This window comes from Phodopus roborovskii, unplaced genomic scaffold, assembly GCF_943737965.1.
Source record: "Phodopus roborovskii unplaced genomic scaffold, PHOROB, whole genome shotgun sequence".
NCBI lineage: Eukaryota > Metazoa > Chordata > Mammalia > Rodentia > Cricetidae > Phodopus > Phodopus roborovskii.
Window position 1 is genome coordinate 59137848 of NW_026126480.1, and position 18689 is coordinate 59156536.

At 39.8% G+C, this 18689-nt stretch overlaps 1 protein-coding gene across 1 annotated transcript in view; it reads left to right on the plus strand.

The window, feature by feature from the left end:
• The window catches only part of Patl1 (PAT1 homolog 1, processing body mRNA decay factor), a 28826-nt gene extending 17420 nt beyond the window's left edge, over window positions 1-11406 (plus strand). The window contains exons 12-19 of the mRNA XM_051193990.1: window positions 467-564; window positions 1176-1235; window positions 1860-2008; window positions 3358-3517; window positions 5675-5830; window positions 9208-9299; window positions 9404-9553; window positions 9816-11406. Of these exons, the coding sequence (XP_051049947.1) occupies window positions 467-564; window positions 1176-1235; window positions 1860-2008; window positions 3358-3517; window positions 5675-5830; window positions 9208-9299; window positions 9404-9553; window positions 9816-9837 (887 nt within the window). The 3' untranslated portion in view covers window positions 9838-11406. The remainder of the gene's footprint in view (window positions 1-466; window positions 565-1175; window positions 1236-1859; window positions 2009-3357; window positions 3518-5674; window positions 5831-9207; window positions 9300-9403; window positions 9554-9815) is intronic.
• Window positions 11407-18689: the final 7283 nt, after the last annotated feature.

The window sequence follows — 18689 nt, forward strand, 5'->3', positions numbered from 1 at the left end:
TGGAGAATAGATTATGTAAAGGAGTTATTTTAGATGGCTGTGTCTTATCTGTAATCTCAATATTGAGACAAAGGCAGAAGGATCATGAATTAAAACAAAAAAGAAAAGGAAGAGGCTGGAGAGATGACTCAGAGGTTAAGAGCACTGGCTGCTCTTCCAGAGGTCCTGAGTTCAATTCCCAGCAACCACATGGTGGCTCACAACCATCTGTAATGAGATGTAGTGTTCTCTTCTGGCCTGCAGATGTGCACGCAGGCAGAACAGTGATATACATGATAAGTAAATAAATCTTTGGGGGGGGATGTACTTCACTACGTAACATTCTTGTGTTGAATTACTAAACCATGAGTAAAGAACAAAGAAAAGCTTTTTGAATGCTGTCTGCTATATTCTAAGTCTTTATCAGAGTCCCCTTTTTTTTTTTTTTTTTTTTTTTTTTTCTTTTTTTTCTTTTTTGTCTTTGCAGTGCAGTTTGAGGGTTCTTTGGGTAAGCTTACTGTCTCTAGTGTGAATAATCCTCGAAAGATGATCGATGCTGTTGTGACATCTCGGAGTGAAGATGATGTAAGTGCCAACTGATAGAGAGTTCATTTTGCAGTCATTGGAATGAGATGAGGCATGGTGAAACTGTCTGTAATCTAAATTGATCTGCTGTGTCCGAACTTTTTTGGTTTTTCACACATATGCTGAAATATAATACCTTCATTTTTTAAAAAAATAAGTGTTTGTGTCACACATGCCATGGTACACAATTTTCTAGAGAGTTATTCTGGCAACAGGTTCTCTAGGAATTAAATCCAGATAGTCAGTTACATCCATATAGCAAGCACTATTTAGCAATTGAGTGGTCTTGCTGGCCCTGATACCTTGTTTATAAGGTGGCCAGCCAGGGCCTACAATAACAGGAGTCTTTGGATCTGTTAAAAGTAGCATCTGTTTCCTTCAGTTTACTGCTTAAAACAGTATTTCTATGTGTTTTTAGATTTATTAATTCAGTTTAATAATTTGTGAGCTAACTCAATCAATGACCTTTGTTTCATACTGTTGTTATTTTGGATTATTAACTTTTTAAGGAATCTGGAGTCTTACCAATGAATCTAAAGGTACATTCTTAGTAAAATGTTCTCAGTAGAGGTAAAGCATTTATACTGAATAGCCTTTTTTTCCTTTTTTAGGAAACAAAAGAAAAACAGGTTCGGGACAAGAGAAGAAAAACCCTTGTCATAATTGAGAAAGTAAGAATAGAATTTATTTCTATGTTTAGTTTTAAAGAGCTAACAAATACATGTGTATCTAAGAAGTAGAAGAGTGATCAGTAAATCAATGTTCTTTTGTTTGTTTTGTTTTGTTTTTTGAGATAAGGTTTCTCTGTAACAACCCTAACTGTCCTGGAACTAGTTCTGTAGACCAGGCTGGCTTCAAACTCACAGATCTGCCTGCCTCTGTCTCCCAAGTGCTGGGATTGAAGGCATGCACCACCAATGCTTGGCTTAAATCAGTGTTCTTTGATTTATTTTTTAATTGATTGGAGGTGGCATTGTTCATGCATGCAAGAGGACAACTTGTAGGGCTGGGTTTTTACCTTCTACCATGTAGGTTCTGAGGCACTAACTCAGATTGTCATGCTTGAGGGAGGTGCTTTTACCTGCTGAGTCATCTCACTGGCCAATATCTCTTATATTATCTAAGAATTGACTATTAATCCCACCGTATTGCCCTGCATTTAATCAAGCACCTTTTTTAAAAATTCATTTTGTTTGAATTGTACTCTTTTTTTGTTAGCCCTAAACTGACAATGAGTATCTAATACTCCGTGGTCCTGACTTAGCATGTTATGGCCTGTTGTGTCTCCCCCCTAGACCTATAGTTTACTCCTTGATGTGGAGGATTATGAAAGGCGCTATCTCCTAAGTCTAGAAGAAGAGCGGCCTGCCCTGGTGGATGAAAGAAAGCACAAAATCTGTAGCATGTATGACAACCTGAGGGGCAAATTGCCTGGACAAGAAAGGTAAGCATTGTGCACTTGAAGGAAATGGGAGACTCCTTCCATTGCCACTAAACTGCACATACTTGGGATTATGGTATACCGTGTCCTACCATTTCTATAAACTTAGCATCCATCTTTCTTGGGTCTTATTTTTGTTTTGAGATAGAGGCATACTTTGTAGCCCTGGCACCTTGAAATCTCAGGAATCCAATTGCCTTCCAAATGTTGCTATTGAAGGTATGGGCCACCACACCACACTAGTATCTATCTTTTTGTCCAGACTTGGACATTCCATAATCCTCTTGAATTCTTTCTTGGATTCATTTATTCAGCAATGTATATTCAATGTCTACTTACTTGGATTGTGCCATTGCTGCAGATATGGGGTAGGAGAAAATTACTGGATTTTGGTTTAGAGGGGACATTATCTGGAGTATGATTACTGGTGTATTCAACTTTGTAGGCTTTACTTATTTGCTAAAATGGCACTTACCAGCATTTGTACTTTCTTGGGACTTCCATAGAATGTGTGTGTGGAAGCCAGTCCATCTTGCAGTGAAGAATGGTAACTCTTTCTGTGTCATCTTTCTACTGTTCATTGTCTGAAGCAAACCTAGATATGTGATGTAAGAGGGCTACATCTGCTGACAGCTCCTTTCCCTTCACTCAGATTCTCCTAGGCCAGAATTGATACGAACATAAGAATAGACTACAGCACACGTTTGTGCTGTTGGTCTGATAAATGTGGTTTATCCATAGATAGGCATGTTAGGTAACCATTAAAAGCATTTAAGTGAAGCATATTTTTTGATAAAAGTGTTTAAGAGGTTAACAGAAGTTGGAGATAACTGTAGATCAGTGGTAGAGCACTTGGCTAGCATAGGAAGCTCTAGACTCAATTTTCCATTCTGGGGAGGGAAAATGAAAAAGTCAAATTACAAACCGATATAAATTCTATGTGCCCTGTTAACATTTATAAGCTACCAATTAATTTTTACTTAAATCCAATTTGATCACATTTTTTACATAAAATGTGTAAAATAATTTTTTGTATTTGTAAAATGTAATTATTTTACCTTTTATTATTTGGTTTGAACTAGAGAGTTCAAACCAGTGGTAGCACACACCATTAATTCCATTACTTGGGATGCAGAAGAAGGCAATCAGTGGGAGTTCAAGACCAGGATGGTCTACAAAGCTACACAGAGAAACCCTGTCTGAAAGAAAAAAGAGAGAGGGGGAGGGAACTGGAGAGTAATCCACATAGTACAGATGGTTGTAAAGATAGGGTTGCATATTTAAAAAAAGAGAGAGAGAGAGAGACTTTTCTGTATTACCCTTGTTGACATTAGATGGCATTCTTCTTACAGGCCAAGCGATGACCACTTTGTACAGATCATGTGTATCCGAAAAGGGAAGAGAATGGTTGCCCGCATTCTCCCTTTCCTCTCCACAGAGCAAGCAGCTGACATTCTTATGGCAACTGCCAGGAACCTCCCTTTCCTTATCAAGAAGGACGCACAAGATGAGGTATCCACCATGTAGAACAACTGTCCTTATGCTTCTCAAGTTGGAAAACTTTGGCTTTTGGTTACTTTTGTGGATGTAAACTATCCCTCCCTGCTCCATTGTTAGTAGTCTCATGTTACCCTGGAGGTTTAGTTGAATGGTGTCCCACAGGTAAATGTTAAAATATCTCTGCTTATCCTTGTAATAGCTTTTCAAAGATTAGCAAATTTTCTTGTACTTTTTCAAGTTTAAGACAAGAAATTGATAAAGGAATGGTATTAGTGAGTATGGGATTCAGAATAGTGAGATGCTTATGAGGAAACATTGTAGTTGACTACAAATTGAGCAGTAACTATTTGTAGATGGAAGTTTCTGTCCCACCTGGTCCATCATTCCATTAGTCCCAAATGAACACACAAAGGCCTATATTAATTATAAACTGTTAGGCTGATGACTCAGGTTTCTTATTGGCTAGTGCTCTCTTATTAACCCATTTCTGTTAATTTATATATCTCCACTTAGTCTAGGCTTACCAGAGAATGCCCAGGCATCCTATCTTCCCGGTGGCTTCGTGGCAACTCACTCCCTGCATTCCTTTTCCCAGAATTCTAGTCTGGTAGCCCCATCTTTCTTCCTGCCTGGCTACATCTTGCCTGTCATTGACCAAAACAGCTTTATTCAACAACCAATAAAAGAAACATATATTCACAGCATACAGAAGGATATCCCCCACCAGTTACCTGTGCAGAAGACATGCCTATATATGTTAAAACACAAAAGAGCTGAAAATTACTACTGTAACCTTTGAGATTTTAGTATTTACAGAAAGGGATGAAAAATTTAGATCTCATTAGAAAAATGCAACAGAATGACACAAATAATTTTTAAATTTATTCTGTCCTTTAAATTTTACTTATGAATAGTTTGCATGTGTGTATGTGTACTGTGTGCATGATTGGTTTCCGTGGAGATCAGAATAGGGCATTGGATCCCCTACAACTGTAGTTACGGTTTGTGAGCCACCATGTGGGCGCTGGGAATTTAATCTGGGTCCTCTACAAAAGCAACATGTGTTCTTATCAGCTGAGCCACCTCTCTAGCCCCAAAACCAGTACATTTTTAAGAGACTCCAAGAATGAAAAATGGGATGGAGGGGCATTATCCTAGAGAATAAAAGGCCAGAATAAAAGGATATGCCTATTTTATTTTTGGTTGTGAGCCTATCCTTTAACGGCTGAACCATCTCTCCAGCCAAGGATATGCCTATTTTAAAGCATAAATGCCAAAGAAAGAGAATGGAGCAATGGATACTCTCACAGTCAAACATGCTCTCACAGAAACTCATGATGGAAACAGTTTTGGGAGAATCTTAACATTTGGCAGATACTTACTGAATACATCTGCATACCAGCTCTGTTTTATATTATAGAAATAAAGCTAGGAATACAAAAATAACTTCCTGGGGCTTACTTGCTAGTAAAGAACACTTAGTTAATTATGTAGAAAAGTTGCATGTGGTAATTCATGCCTGATTTCCCCTCACTAGAGATGCTAAGGCAGGAGGGTTGCCCTAAGTTTGAGGCCAGCCTAAAAATATGTGTTTGTAGAGTTATAGCTCATTCTCTCGCCTCCCTGTCTTTGTCTCTGTTTCTGTGTATATATACATATGTGTGTATACATGCATGTACTGAGTTGTTAACCTATATAAATTAAAAAGTAATCTACCGTATATCAATTTTCTTGTAGTAATAGCTGGCTCCGGGTATGAGAAATACAGATGATCCTGATCTTACACCAGAGGCAAAGGAACTAATAGGTTACTAGGGATGCACAAACCAATTTGAGGGTCTCCTATTTGCTAGAAGTAATGTACTTAACATCAGAAAGGAAAATTACAGCAGTAGACTGAATTAGATTTCCTTTAATGAGTTCATGATGATACCAAAAATCATTTATAGTGAGTGCTGGGTCAGTAAGTCATCTCAAAAACTGGAAAAGGAAGAGTCGAGTATTTATCCTGCCTTTCCATTACAACCAAATGTCCTGGCACACAGTAATATCATACTGGTTTTATATGTGGTAAGCATCCTGCTGGCCACAACCACTGGTGGGATATAAGTGAAAGGAAGTAAGTGAAAGAACAGTTTAGAATGTAACATTCTTGTTTATGTTTTGTAGGTGCTGCCATGCTTACTGAGTCCCTTCTCTCTTCTCCTCTATCATCTTCCTTCAGTGACTGTCACCAGCCTTCTGCAACAGCTAATGAACCTACCTCAAAGTGCAACTGCACCAGCACCCTCCAATCCTCACCTCACTGCTGTGCTCCAGAACAAGGTTGTCTTGTCCGTTAGTGTCCTTAACTTATGTGACATCTATATTGACTTAGGAAAATTAGGACTACTGATGGGAGATATCATTCTGTAAATATGTTTCTCTTATTGGTTAATGAATAAAGCCCTGTTGGCCAATAGGAAAGTAAGATAGGCAGTACTAGGAGGGTTCTGGGAGATATAGTAGAGAAGATTCAAGATGTAGGGTCTAGAGAGAAGTCCGGACCCTCTCTCCAGTAAGATAAGACCACGTGGAGACACTTAAATTGATAGAAATGGGTTAATATTTAAGACAAGAGCTAGCCAATAAGAAACACTAGTAACAGGCCAACAGCTTTATATCTAGTACAGTGTCTCTGTGTTATTTGGAGATGACACAGCTGTGGGACCAGGCTGGTAGGAAAACCACTCGTAACACACTACTGTAGCTTTCTTCCCATCAGGATTTACATTACACTAGCAAAGGATAGAAAACAGTGGTTTAGAGAAAATACTTCTTTCTGAAATTTGGGGCATCGAGCATCCAGTCTTTTTTACAATTATTCTGGTCCTATTTAACTGTAGTTTCCCATACTCATGAGGTTCCTAATTCAAGTTAGTTCTGAAAGTTAAAACTGTCTTGACATGAAGAACAAAGCTGAGTATGGATTATTAAAGTATAAAATAACTACCTATCCTCTTTATTAGTGCTTTTCCCCAGGAAATCTGACAAGCTGCTGCTGAGTGGCAGTGATCAGGATTTAGTCACATGACATAACTAGCTGCAGGAAAGCTACATACAGTTTTCAATTATGTCATGTTAAAGATCCAAAGATAAAGGCAAAACTTGGTGCACTTGTGTGTAATCCCACCCAGCACTCAGGCAGGCCGGGTCTCTGAGTTCAAGGCCAACCTGGTTTACATATTGATTTTCAGGATATAAACCCTACCTCCAAAAAAAAGAGAGCTTTTTTTCTTTTTTAGTTCAAAGCCTCTTAGAGGAAAACTAATAAGGAAAGAAGATCGTGAGTTTCTAAACAGGCAGTATTAGTCCTTGCCTGCCCTTTCCAAGCTTTATGATCTTGAGTATTTGCTCAGCCAGTTTCCTGATCTATGATGTGCAAATGTTGGTGCAGGCTTTGCACAATCGTCCTGGTGTTTAGATGATGCCTGGTATATACTAGGCACTTATTTAGGGCCACACTAAGCAATAGAGGTGGTCTTAGGACCTCTTCCTCCTTTTACCTGCCAGCAGTAACAGGCCATCAGAGACAGGAGAGCATACCTGTATCCCTCAGGGTCATTCTGTTACTTAGTCACTTTTAATTTTGATAAGAGCAGTAGAAAACCAGGAAGTCATACAAAATCATGAGCTGATGAAAATTTGCCTGCAAATAGCATGAAGGGAAATTTTGTGGAGGGGGGAGATTATCCTCTATAATATAAATCCCAAAATATGCTTCCATTTATGATCCATTATAGATGTGGTTTACACATTTAACCTAGTGCTGTTGATATTTTCATTTAATGCCCCTTAAGAGTTTTTTTTTTTTTTTTTTTTTTTTTTGACATGCATAGTAGGGCACACCTTTAATTCCAACAATCTTGAGATACAGAGGCAGGTGAATCTCTTAAATTCAAGGACAGCCAAGGATATACAAAGAAACCTGTCTCAAAAAACTCAAAACAAAGAAGTCATGTTGATTTTTTTTTTTTTTTTTAATAATTATTAACACCCTTTGTAAGTTTTACATTTCCGATAAGAATACACTCTGTGTGTACACACATGTGCCCTTTTGGTGGTATGCATGCAGAGGCCATAATCAAGGCCTTTCCTTGATTATTCTCCACCTTTGCTTTTTGAAATAAGTTCTCTGATTAAACTTCATTGATTTGGCTTAGGGTGGCTGGCCACTGTACTTCAGGATCTGCCAGGCTCCATCTCCCAGAGCTGGAATCACAGGCCATACCACTGTGTATAGCTAAGCTTAAGAACCTTACCAGCTGAGCTATCTCCCTAATTCCAGGAGTTTTTTTTTTTTTTGTTTTTTTTTTGTTTTTTTGTTTTTTTTTTTTTTTTTGTTTGGTTGGTTGGTTGGTTGGTTTTTTTGTTTGGTTGTTTGTTTTTGGTGGTGGTGGTGTTTTTTTTTTTGTTGTTGTTGTTGTTTTATACCTTTTGAGCTTTGATTATTTGTTTACCCTTTGTATATTTTTATTTTTGTTAATTTGTTTTGTTTTGCTTTTTGAGGCATTGTCATGTATCCCAGGCTGGTCCCTAATTCCCTGTGCTGCCAAGGATGACATTGGACTTTTGATCTTCCTGAGTACTGGGTTGTAGGTATGCACCATCATACCAAGTTTATATGGTGTTGGAGATTAGACCTGGAACCTTGGGCATTCTAGGAAAAAATGCTACCAACTGAGCCCCTTGTTTCTTTTTCTTTTTTTTTTTTTTTTTTTTTTTTTTTTTTTGTTTTGTTTTGTTTGTTTGTTTGTTTGTTTGTTTGTTTTTGTTTTTGACAGGGTTTTTCTGTGTAACAGCGCGCTGGCTGCCCTGCAACTCTCTCTATAGACCAGGCTGGCTCCAAATTCACAGAGATCTGCCTGTCCCTGCCTCCAGTGCTGGGATAAAGGTGTGCACCACCACTCTGTGCTCCATGTAGTTCTTATTATCTTTTTTTCTTTTTTTTTTTTCTTTACAGAATAATTTTATTTGCTTTTTCTTCTAATTTTCCATGAACTTCAGATTCCTTTTTAATCTATTTTGATTCTTAAAAATAGAAGGAATGCCACATCACAGATTATCCATGACTAGGGGGAAAATCTTTTTACAACTAAATAGGGTAGAGAGGACTTTCTGTGCATTGTGTCTGCTGTGTCAGAAACAACATCTAGAGGAAAGACACACCTCTAATTCCAGGGTTGCCTGACGCGCGCACACACACACACAAACACACACACACACACACACCTCTGGCTACACAAAAGCTTAGATGTAGAGCTATATTCACATCAGTTCCAGGTCCATCAACTCAGGTGTGAGAGGCTTAGTTGCACTGTTTTTCTTTTTGCTGTTGTTGCTTTTAGGTTTTTTTGATTGGTTGGATTTTCAAGATAGGGTTTCTCTGTGAAACAGTCCTAGCTGTCCTGAAACTCACTCTGTAGAACAGGCTGCCCTCAAATTCACAGAGATCCACCTGTGCTACAACAGCCCAGCTAGATTCATTTTATGTGTATGAATGTTTTGTGCACCTTGTAGATATCGATGGTTGTGAGCCATCATGTAGTTTCTAGGAACAGAACCCTGATCCTTTATAAGAACAAGTGTCTTAACCAGTGAGCCATCTCTACAGCCTCTTACATACATTGTTAAAATTTGATTCCATCTGGCTTCTCTTACAGTTTGGCTTGTCACTGCTCCTAATCCTCCTAAGCCGTGGGGAAGACCTACAGAGTTCAGACCCTGCTATAGAATCAACACAAAATAACCAGTGGTCAGTATTAATTGTTTATCTTCTATTTTAAATTATTTTATAATCTTTGCTCTCCTTTCTCTTCCCCTTCCGCTTCTCATATTGTTTTGGGTTTTCTCTGTCAGGACAGAGGTGATGTTCATGGCAACCCGAGAACTTCTACAGATCCCCCAAGCAGCCCTGGCTAAGCCAATCTCTATACCCACAAATCTAGTGTCCCTTTTTTCTCGCTATGTTGACCGGCAGAAACTGAACTTGCTGGAGACAAAACTACAGTAAGTTCCAAATACATTCCTACTTGGTTATTTTAAGCATCATACTGTGAGGAGGGTGATGCTGAATGGGAGGGAGAGGTTGAAACCTTCATTAAATGTTTGTATGTGTGCTAAACCACATCACTGTATTTTGTGCAGCAGGCCTCAGAAAATGACAAAAACTTAGAGAATAGAAGTACCTAGAGTCTTTTATTATGAGAATTATATAAAGATGTAGCTATTTTAACTTAACAAAAAGTTGTCTTTCTCTTCCTACCCATAGGCTGGTTCAGGGGATACGATAAAAGATCTCCAGTGTGTCCTGTACCTCCTTTTGGCTGCCACTTGCACTGCTGCCATCACCAATGGAGTGTTTTTAATGAGGGAGGGGAAGTAGCTTATGACCCAAAGGAAAGTCTTGTGGGAACGACCTGTTTTCAGGGGTTGGCTCTGAATGCCAGGTATTTCCCCACTGCTCTGATACTTCTGCTGGGTGATACTTCTGCTGGTTTCTTTTATCTTCTGTGTTACACTTTGCATGTCCTACTTTTACTCAATTCTCAATTTTGCATTTTCTTTGCCCTAGAGACACAAATATAATATCCCTTTATCCCATCACCACTGTTACAGTTCAAAGTAGGTTGTAGTCTGCCAAAGGTTCCCTCCACCCTTTGAAGTCTTTTTTCATCTTCCCTTATTAATACGACTATAGAAGAGCCAAAACTAAGTAGAAGTCAAGGTATAGGTAAATAAATATACACACACCCCTACACACACATTCATGTGGTCTCCAGAGGGTCCTTAAAGAATGAGTTTTAGTTTGAAAAATATTTAGTTAACATATACCTCTAAAAATAAACCAGCTGATATATTTTTAGTCTGTTTGTGTTCCATCTTGTAATTTGGTGGATTCTACTTTTTTAATAAATAAATACAGGGTACACAGCACATCACATTAAATCAAACTTGTTAATTGGCTGATGCCCAGCTCTAGGCTGAGAAGTCTTTTCTTTCTCCCTACCTGTATTTCCTTTGTTCCTGACCACCATAATGGAAACAGCACACACAGTTAAGCTTTTTCCTGTGATGACTACAGCGTGCTTGAGCCTGTCCCTCAAGTGCATTCAAGAGTACCCAAGATGAGCCTCACGTAGAGCCTGCTTCTGCTGTGTAGCTTTTGCACACGTGCACTGTCTTCCGGACGTGACTTCTGTAAGCCATGCTTCTGCTCTCTTCCCTTTTTCATTTAGTGTCTTGGGTAGAAGCCGCCAAATGTAGCCATGGGTGTTAAGCTTGGGCTGCTCTGCCCATTGGTCTCCTCTACCCTGCAACAGAACTGCTGTCCTGGCTGCTTAGTCCTGCCTGAGTTTCAATCTTAAGGACACTTTCCTTTGACCTTTCTTATCTTCAGCAGTTAGCCAGGATAAGGAACTTTGCTTCTGAAAAACCAAATTGACTTTATTTTATATTCCCCTCTTAATCCTATTTTCTGCTCTTCTCGCCTTTTTGAATGTAGTCAGGGGGACAGGCTATGATATTTAAAGAGAATAAACATTTTGCACATACATGTATTGTATAACAGTAAAACCCTCCGTTACAACCAGCTGTCCTTGTTCTCATCTCCATTTCTTCTCATTCTGTGGCCTCAGGCTCCACCAGCTGCTCCCCAGTGACAGTCTCTAGCTTCCCTTTGCCATCTGCTGACTGTCTCCACTGAGCCTTTCCTACCTTCCCTTCACACCTGATCAAGTAAACACTTGATTTTTTTTCTTCCTTATTGTGCTTTTTGTTCAGTTCTAATTAATAAAAATAAAAGTTTCTAAATTTACATTTTTATAGGTATTGTAAATAAAAACAAATTGTATACTTGAAAACTTGTACTTGTATACTTTTTCGTTTCTGATTTGTTTCTGATGTGCTCTCTGTCATACTTGGGTTCACTAGCAAAACTTATAATGTTGGGGAAATACCACTTTGCCCTGAACACATTCACATGTTTCTAGACAGATGCCCATCTCTCCTTGCTTCTAAGGGCTTAGTTAGGTAGCTCCCTTAAGCATTTAGCTGCCCTAATGGTTTGTATTTTTCCTAGTGCTAGCCCTGTAGCTTTGTTCCATCTTTTAAAACAAAACAAAAAAATCTTGCTAGGCACATACCTAGCATGCAGGAATGTGAAGTGGGAGGATCATTCTTTTTTATTCCTAAAAACGAGCAAGACTGAAGATGCAGCATACTAGTAAAGAACAGCAGAAGAGGACAAGAAATGGAGAGATGGTTCAATGGTTAAAGGCACTTGCTGTTCTTCAGAGGCCCCGAGTTCAATTCTCATCACCCACATTGTCAGTTCATAGCCGTCTATAACTCCAGTTCCACAAAGTCTGATGCCTCTTCTGGTTTCTGTGAACACGAAGGTATGGTGCTAAGGTATACATACAGACAAAGCACCCATACATTTTTTTGGAAGAACTAGCACTTGTAGACCAAACTGGTCTTGAACTCACTTAGATCCTCCTGCCTCTGCCTCCCGAGTGCTGGGATTAAAGGCGTGTGCCACCAATGCCCAGCTCTCTGAGAGCTTTTTTTGTTTGTTTCAGTCTATTTTACATCCTGACCACAGTTTCTCCTCCCAGCCCCTTCCCCAACCTCTCTTCTGCCTCTCCCCCACCCCATCCATCCCTCCGCCATTTTTATTCAGAAAAGGGCAAGCCTCCTGAGGATATTGACAAATCATGGTATATCAAGTTGTAGTAAGACTAAAATAAACACCTTGCCTTGTATTATGGCAACCCAGTATGAGGAGTAGAGTCCCAAAGGTCAGAGCCACAAGAAGACCAAACTGTACAACTGTCACATATATGCAGAGGGCCTAGGTTCCTTGGTTGTTGATTCAGTCTCTGTTCTGGTCTTCCTCTCTTCATCCTGACTCCCTGAGTTCAGCTCAATGCTTGGCTGTGGGTCTCAGCACCTGTTTCCACCACTTGCTGGGTTAAAGTGAGAGATGTAGTTGTTAGGTTACTGACCTTGAGGAAGGAGCCACAAGGCTAAAGTCAAAGTGTCTGGTGAGAGAACATAGTATGCAGTACTTTACAGCTTAAGAGACCTGGAAACTGAAGTTGTCGGAGCCAGACCTTGCTTTCCGCATGGGTCAACTAATGGTAAAAACGCATAAAATGTTCTATGTACTTTAGAAGTGTTTTTTAAACCTACGAATAGTGTAGTCAATTATATTAGGTGATAAGAATTTGTGGTGTAACAGTTAAAAACTGACATCAACATATTTACAAGTTTTTGTCTGCAAATGTATGTGCAACCACATGTGGGCTGGTACTTAAAGAAGTCAGAAAAGGGTGCCAGATACCCTGCAAGTAGTTACAGATGATTGTGAGACACCATGTTGAGTGCTGGGAACTGAACCTAAGTCCTCTGAAAGAGCAAGTGCTGTTAATCATTGAGACATCTTTTCCGCCCCAGAAAAATTGCTATATGGTGAAATAAAGTAAAAGGACAGAGCATACCCACTGATGGATCAAAGACCAACTTTAATAAGTCGAAGCTGGAGGTACTTAGTAAGCTCTCATAGTAGGATCTGGAGAGATGGCTCAGAGGTCAAGAGCACTGACTGCTCTTCCAGAGATCTGAGTTCAATTCCCAGCAACCACATGGTGGTTCATAACCATCTGTAATGAGATCTGAATCCTTCTGGCATGCAGGCATACATGCAGACACAGCACTGATACCAAAAAACATAAGGAGCTTTTTTTTCTTAAAAACTTAGTTACCCTAAGTTGCATTTTTTCCAAACTAGCTATTGAATCACTGAAGTTGCCTTCTTAAACATTAGGCAGACAAGACAGGACTATGCTTTTCTACTTTGGGAGCTTAGTGAGGTTTACTGTGGGAAGGCCAAAGTGGTCTTTGGCTTTTCCTTCTAGCTATGAATGAGTAGATTAGCATTGTGATCTCTGAGAAATGAGCAATTTCAGCAAGCAAGCCTTTAACTGACAACTCAGCATCTTCAAATATTTTCACTTTCTTTCCTTTTGCATTAGAGCCACAATTATGAATAGCTTGCAGGTCTCATGACAGCCTCTGCCTTACTTTTTAGTTTGCAGTGTTGCAAGGAAGGCTGTTCAGAGGAACTTGCTCATTATTCAACGTGACTCTCCAAGCTCCCAATTTAGCTGAATTCATTCTCCAAAGTGATGCTAACCAAAATTGGACTTGAGGTCTCCAAAGTATATAGAAGAAAACTAAGTGGCAAATAATGTGTTTGTTTGTTTGTTTGTTTTGGTTTTGGTTTTTTGCCAATTGTGAATATAACATCCTTAAAAATTGCATAGAATGCATCAGCTTGAAGAACAAGAAATGTTGGTGATACTGCTAACCCAGCATACACAAATCCCTGGGTTTGATCCCTAGTACTGCATAAAACTGGGCACTCCCAGCATTGAGGAGGTGGGAGGAGAAGATCAGGAAGTTCAGTGTCATCAGCAGCAGAATGAATTCATGGCCAGCCTGGGATACGTGACAATACAGGGATAAAAACATCTGATACTTGATAAGTCAGTCAGAATAAAAGTAAAAGTTACAGGCAATTAAAATGAAAATCCCAGTGCCATGCAGTTGCTGAGCTGTTGCTGAGAGTTCCCTGGGGATCTATAATAGTCAATTGCCACCTCTGTTGGTTGCCACCAGAACTAGGTATTAAGACACTATTTCTGAAGGGCTTTGGTTTCAGGACATAAAGAAATCAAGCTGGAAATTTGCTATGTGTTAACTAGATCTTATAGTGCTCGAAGATGCTATGCAAGCTGATGAGAACTGTCTTCAGTAGTCCTATTCAGCTGTGGATCATTACTACAACTATACAGACCAGCTAGGCTAGCTGAGCCCACTGGTAGAATAATGGCAGATGTGCTATGGGGGTAACCAACCACTTTCTGCATGAAATTGGTGCTTGCACTACAGAATATTCACATCTGATACTTAACCCTAGTCAAAAGCCTGTGACTGGGGAGGTCATAAGCCCAGGTCAGGAAACTACTGCTAGGTATGATGTGCTAATAGGTATGATGTGTCCATCAAGTTGCCTTCCAAATAGCGATGTGCATATGCCTATAATTTCTTTTTTTTTTTTAAGATTTATTGATTGATTGATTGATTTTGTATAGTGTTCTGCCTGTACATATGCCTGTAGCCCAGAAGAGGGCACCAGATTGCATTACATAGTGAGCCACTATATGGTTGATGGGAATTGAACTCAGGACCTCTAGAAAAGCAGTCAATGCTCTTAACCACTGAATCTTCTCTCCAGCCCAAGAAACTTCTTTTTAGCAGTGGTCAGTGGTGACGTCAAAGACTCTTAACAAGTCAAAGTACTGAGAGTAAATGACTGTTGAATGTCCATAAATTGGGAATCTATATCACTCTCTACAACCCTCAGGGCACTATTGAAAGAAGGGGGTGTGAAGAATGTAAAAGACAGAGGAAGTAGGAGGAACAAGGTAGAATACTGACTTCTAGGTATGACATAACTATTGGAATCTTGAACTCATAGCATCTGTGATCACTTGGGCAAGGTTAGACAGATCAACATCCTGTTATGGAAGGGGGGGCTCATAGGGCCCCACACTCCCTGAGGCTTTATGTGCAACTAATGATTGGGTGTAGTCACTAGTAAAGTGTTCATGCTTCTGTAAACAAACCCTACCTATATTCCTATAAGGAACCCTAATGAGACTTACTGAGTCACACATGCACAGACAGGAAAGTAAAAGGGTGACAAGTTGGGAAGAGGAGGGGTTGTTGGGAAGGGGAAGGAGGCAGAGAGTAATGGAGGGATGAGTGTGATCCAAACAGATAATGCACATGTATAAAAGTGCAACCAATTTTTGTGTTGAGTATATACTAACTTAAAAAAAAAATAGCATCTGGAGCCAATGTGGTGCACACCTTTAATGCCAGCACTCAGGAGGCAGAGGCAGGAGGATCTCTGTGAGTTCAAGGTCAGCCTGGTCTACATAGTTTCAGAACAAGCAAGGTCTATTCAGAGAGACCCTGTCCAAAAGTAAATTTTTTTTAAAAAAAATCTAAGAATGTAGTGGATTGCCCTTAAAGTGATTCCACCATGAATATGCACACAAAGATATCAATTAGAGACATTTTGCACTTACATTTAACATACCATGGCCATCTTTCTGTATCAGTGCAGAGAGAGCCACCCTGTTTATGTTTGTGTGTTCCACTGTGCTAAAATTTAACTGTTTCAAGTCAATAACTTTCAATCTTCAAATATTTCTTGTCTGTCACCATTTCCCATGAATAATCAACAAGGATAAGCCTACACAATTTTCCATTTCTGTAGCCATTTTATAATGTAGAAAGAATACACTTTTTAAGAAAGATTTGCATGCATATTATTGTTTTGCCTGTGTTTATGTGTATGTATCATGAGCCATATCTCTGGCCCCAAACAAAACTTTTCTACTTTGACCCTCTAGCCTTTTGAAACAGAATGGCCAACTGTAATTGTACTGCCAAAACGACCATCTAGACCAGCTGTTCTCAATCTGTGACTTTCAATCCCTTTGGAGTAGAATATCAGATATCCTGCATATCATATATTTACATTATGATTCATAACAGTAGCAAAATTACAGTTATGATCTAGCAATGAAGTAATTTTATGGTTGGGGGTTAGCACAACATGAGGATCTGTATTAAAGGGTCACAACATTAGGAAGGTTGAGAACCATTGAACACTAGACCATCCAGTTGGTAAGGACTAAAACTGGGATTTGTGTCCTAGCTAGCTGGAGGATAGTTCCTGATCCTCGATCTGAACTTTGTGCAGAAGCAACTGGAAAGCTGCACAGCTTGAAGGCAACATCTGCAGCCTTCCTGATTGGGTTTTAATGGCTTCACTTTTAGCAGGCAGATTAAGCAGCTGCCTCTTGGGAAATGTCCAAAAAGGGAACTAGGTTTGTGATAAAGATTTAAATCACAAGGATGGGTGCAGTGCTATAGGTCTGGATCCTCGGAAGGAAAAGCAAATGGCATTATTTCCATTCTATTGATGTTGTGTGTGATACACCAGTCACAGGTGGCTTGTTCCTTCTGTGGTTTATTGCATTCACATTTGAGCTGCACAAATGTAGAAACTGTCATGTTTACCCCAGAACCCAGCACAGGGCTGACACATAGCAGGCAATCAAAAATCAACTGGCTGTGAAATGACTGTACAATGAGACCAAGCCTAAAGGTGATATTCCAAGAAACCCTTTAAACAGACACAAAATGTAAGGTCTGTTTCCCGAGGGAGGCCTGTTTTTAAATACATTGTCACTCATTTTATCAGCAAGTTGGGAACAATTTGATCATGTAAGTCAGACCTTATTGTTCTCCTATAGCTTCCAGTTTTCCTAATGGGATACTTGTAGTGGTAAGTACTAGAAAGAAGCAGCTAGGGTAGTAATGACTTTGAATGGGGGCGGGGGGGGGGGTTGTATGTACATGCAGGATGGGGGCGGGACTCTTTAAGTGGGTGTTTTTCAAGCAAACAAGAATGAAAAGAAGACAGCTACACAAAAGAAGCCCATGAGAATTTTAAGAAATGGTGGTGCAGGCTTGTAATCACTGCATCTGAGAAGCTGAAACAAGGGGATTGCTGTCTGAATTCAAGGCTGGACGGGTACAGAATGAGACCCTGTATGACAAAAGAAAAGTTTAAGAAACCACTAGAGGGGGCTGGAGAGATGGCTCAGTTGTTTAAGAGCACTTGTAGAAGGATGGCTGGGTGGTTAAGAACACGGACTGCTCTTGAAGAGACCCAGGGTTTAGTTCCCAGCACCCACATATTAGCTTTCAACCATCCATAACTCCAGTTCCAGGGTATCCAGTGGCCTGTTCTGACCTCTGTAAGCACCAGGCATACAAGTGGTACATGTGTAATTGCAGGTTAAAGAGCCAACACATAAAATAAAGTAAGTCTAAAAGCAAGAAAGGAAACCATTGAAGGTCATGTCGTTGAAGTAATGGGAGTGGCATCATATGACAGGCATTAGAAAGTGAGCACAAGCTGGGTCGTGGTGGCACACACCTTTAATCCCAGCACTGGGTGGGAGGAGGCGCAGAGGCAAGCAGATCTCTGTGAGTTCGAGACAAGCCTGGTCTACAAGAGCTAGTCCCAGGACAGCCTCCAAACCCACAGAGAAACCTGTCTCCAAAAAAAAAAAAAAAAAAAAAAAAAGCGAGTAGACCACAAAAACTGGAAAGGGATCTTAGTCTCACTGCATTAAAAGATAACATTTTTACGAGCAAAATGAAAATAAACAACTGATATCTGTTAGCAATCACCATGGCATGGAAATAGAAATAGACCTAAGACCTAAGCTACTGCTATAACAAAATTGCTAAAGTAGTTAGCTTCTAACAAATAGTGATGCACTTTGGTCCAATTTGCTGAGAGCTCCAGAACATGACTCCAGAATCTGGCTGAGGGCCATGTGTTGCTCCATGCATGATGGAATGACTAGAGGAAGTAAGTGTGCAGAACTGAGGAACAGAGCAACTGACCCACTGCACAAGCCCTCCTGATAACTAACCCACTTTCATGGCTCTTTATTAATTCCTTCTTGAGAGTGGAGACCCTATAACCTAATTACCTCTTAAAGGCCCCATAGCCTCTTAATCATGTCATGTGGGCAACTGGACTTCAACATAAATTTTACGGGAAGTCACACCCACAACAATAACAGGTACCCTAATAAAATCTCACACCATTTTCCCTCTTCTGCAAGATGCAGAATCTATGCCTTTAAAAGGTAAGGTGACTAGTCAGTTGTAAAGATGTTTCCCTATAATCTGAGCACTTGAAAGGTAGAGGCAAGAGGCTAGGAGTTTAAGGCCAGCCTAGCTACATGAGACCCTGTAACAAAACAAAAAGCAAGTAAACAAAAAAATGTGAAATTATTGAGGAAATAACTTTTTAAAAATATTTACGTGTGTGTGTGTGTGTGTGTGTGTGTGTGCATGTATGTCTACATGAGTGCCAGTGCCCATGGAGGCCAAAGAGATGGAGTTATAGGTGGGTGTGAGTTGACCAAGTAGGTGCTAAAAACTGGACATGGGTCCTCCCGGCCCACAATTACAAATGCTT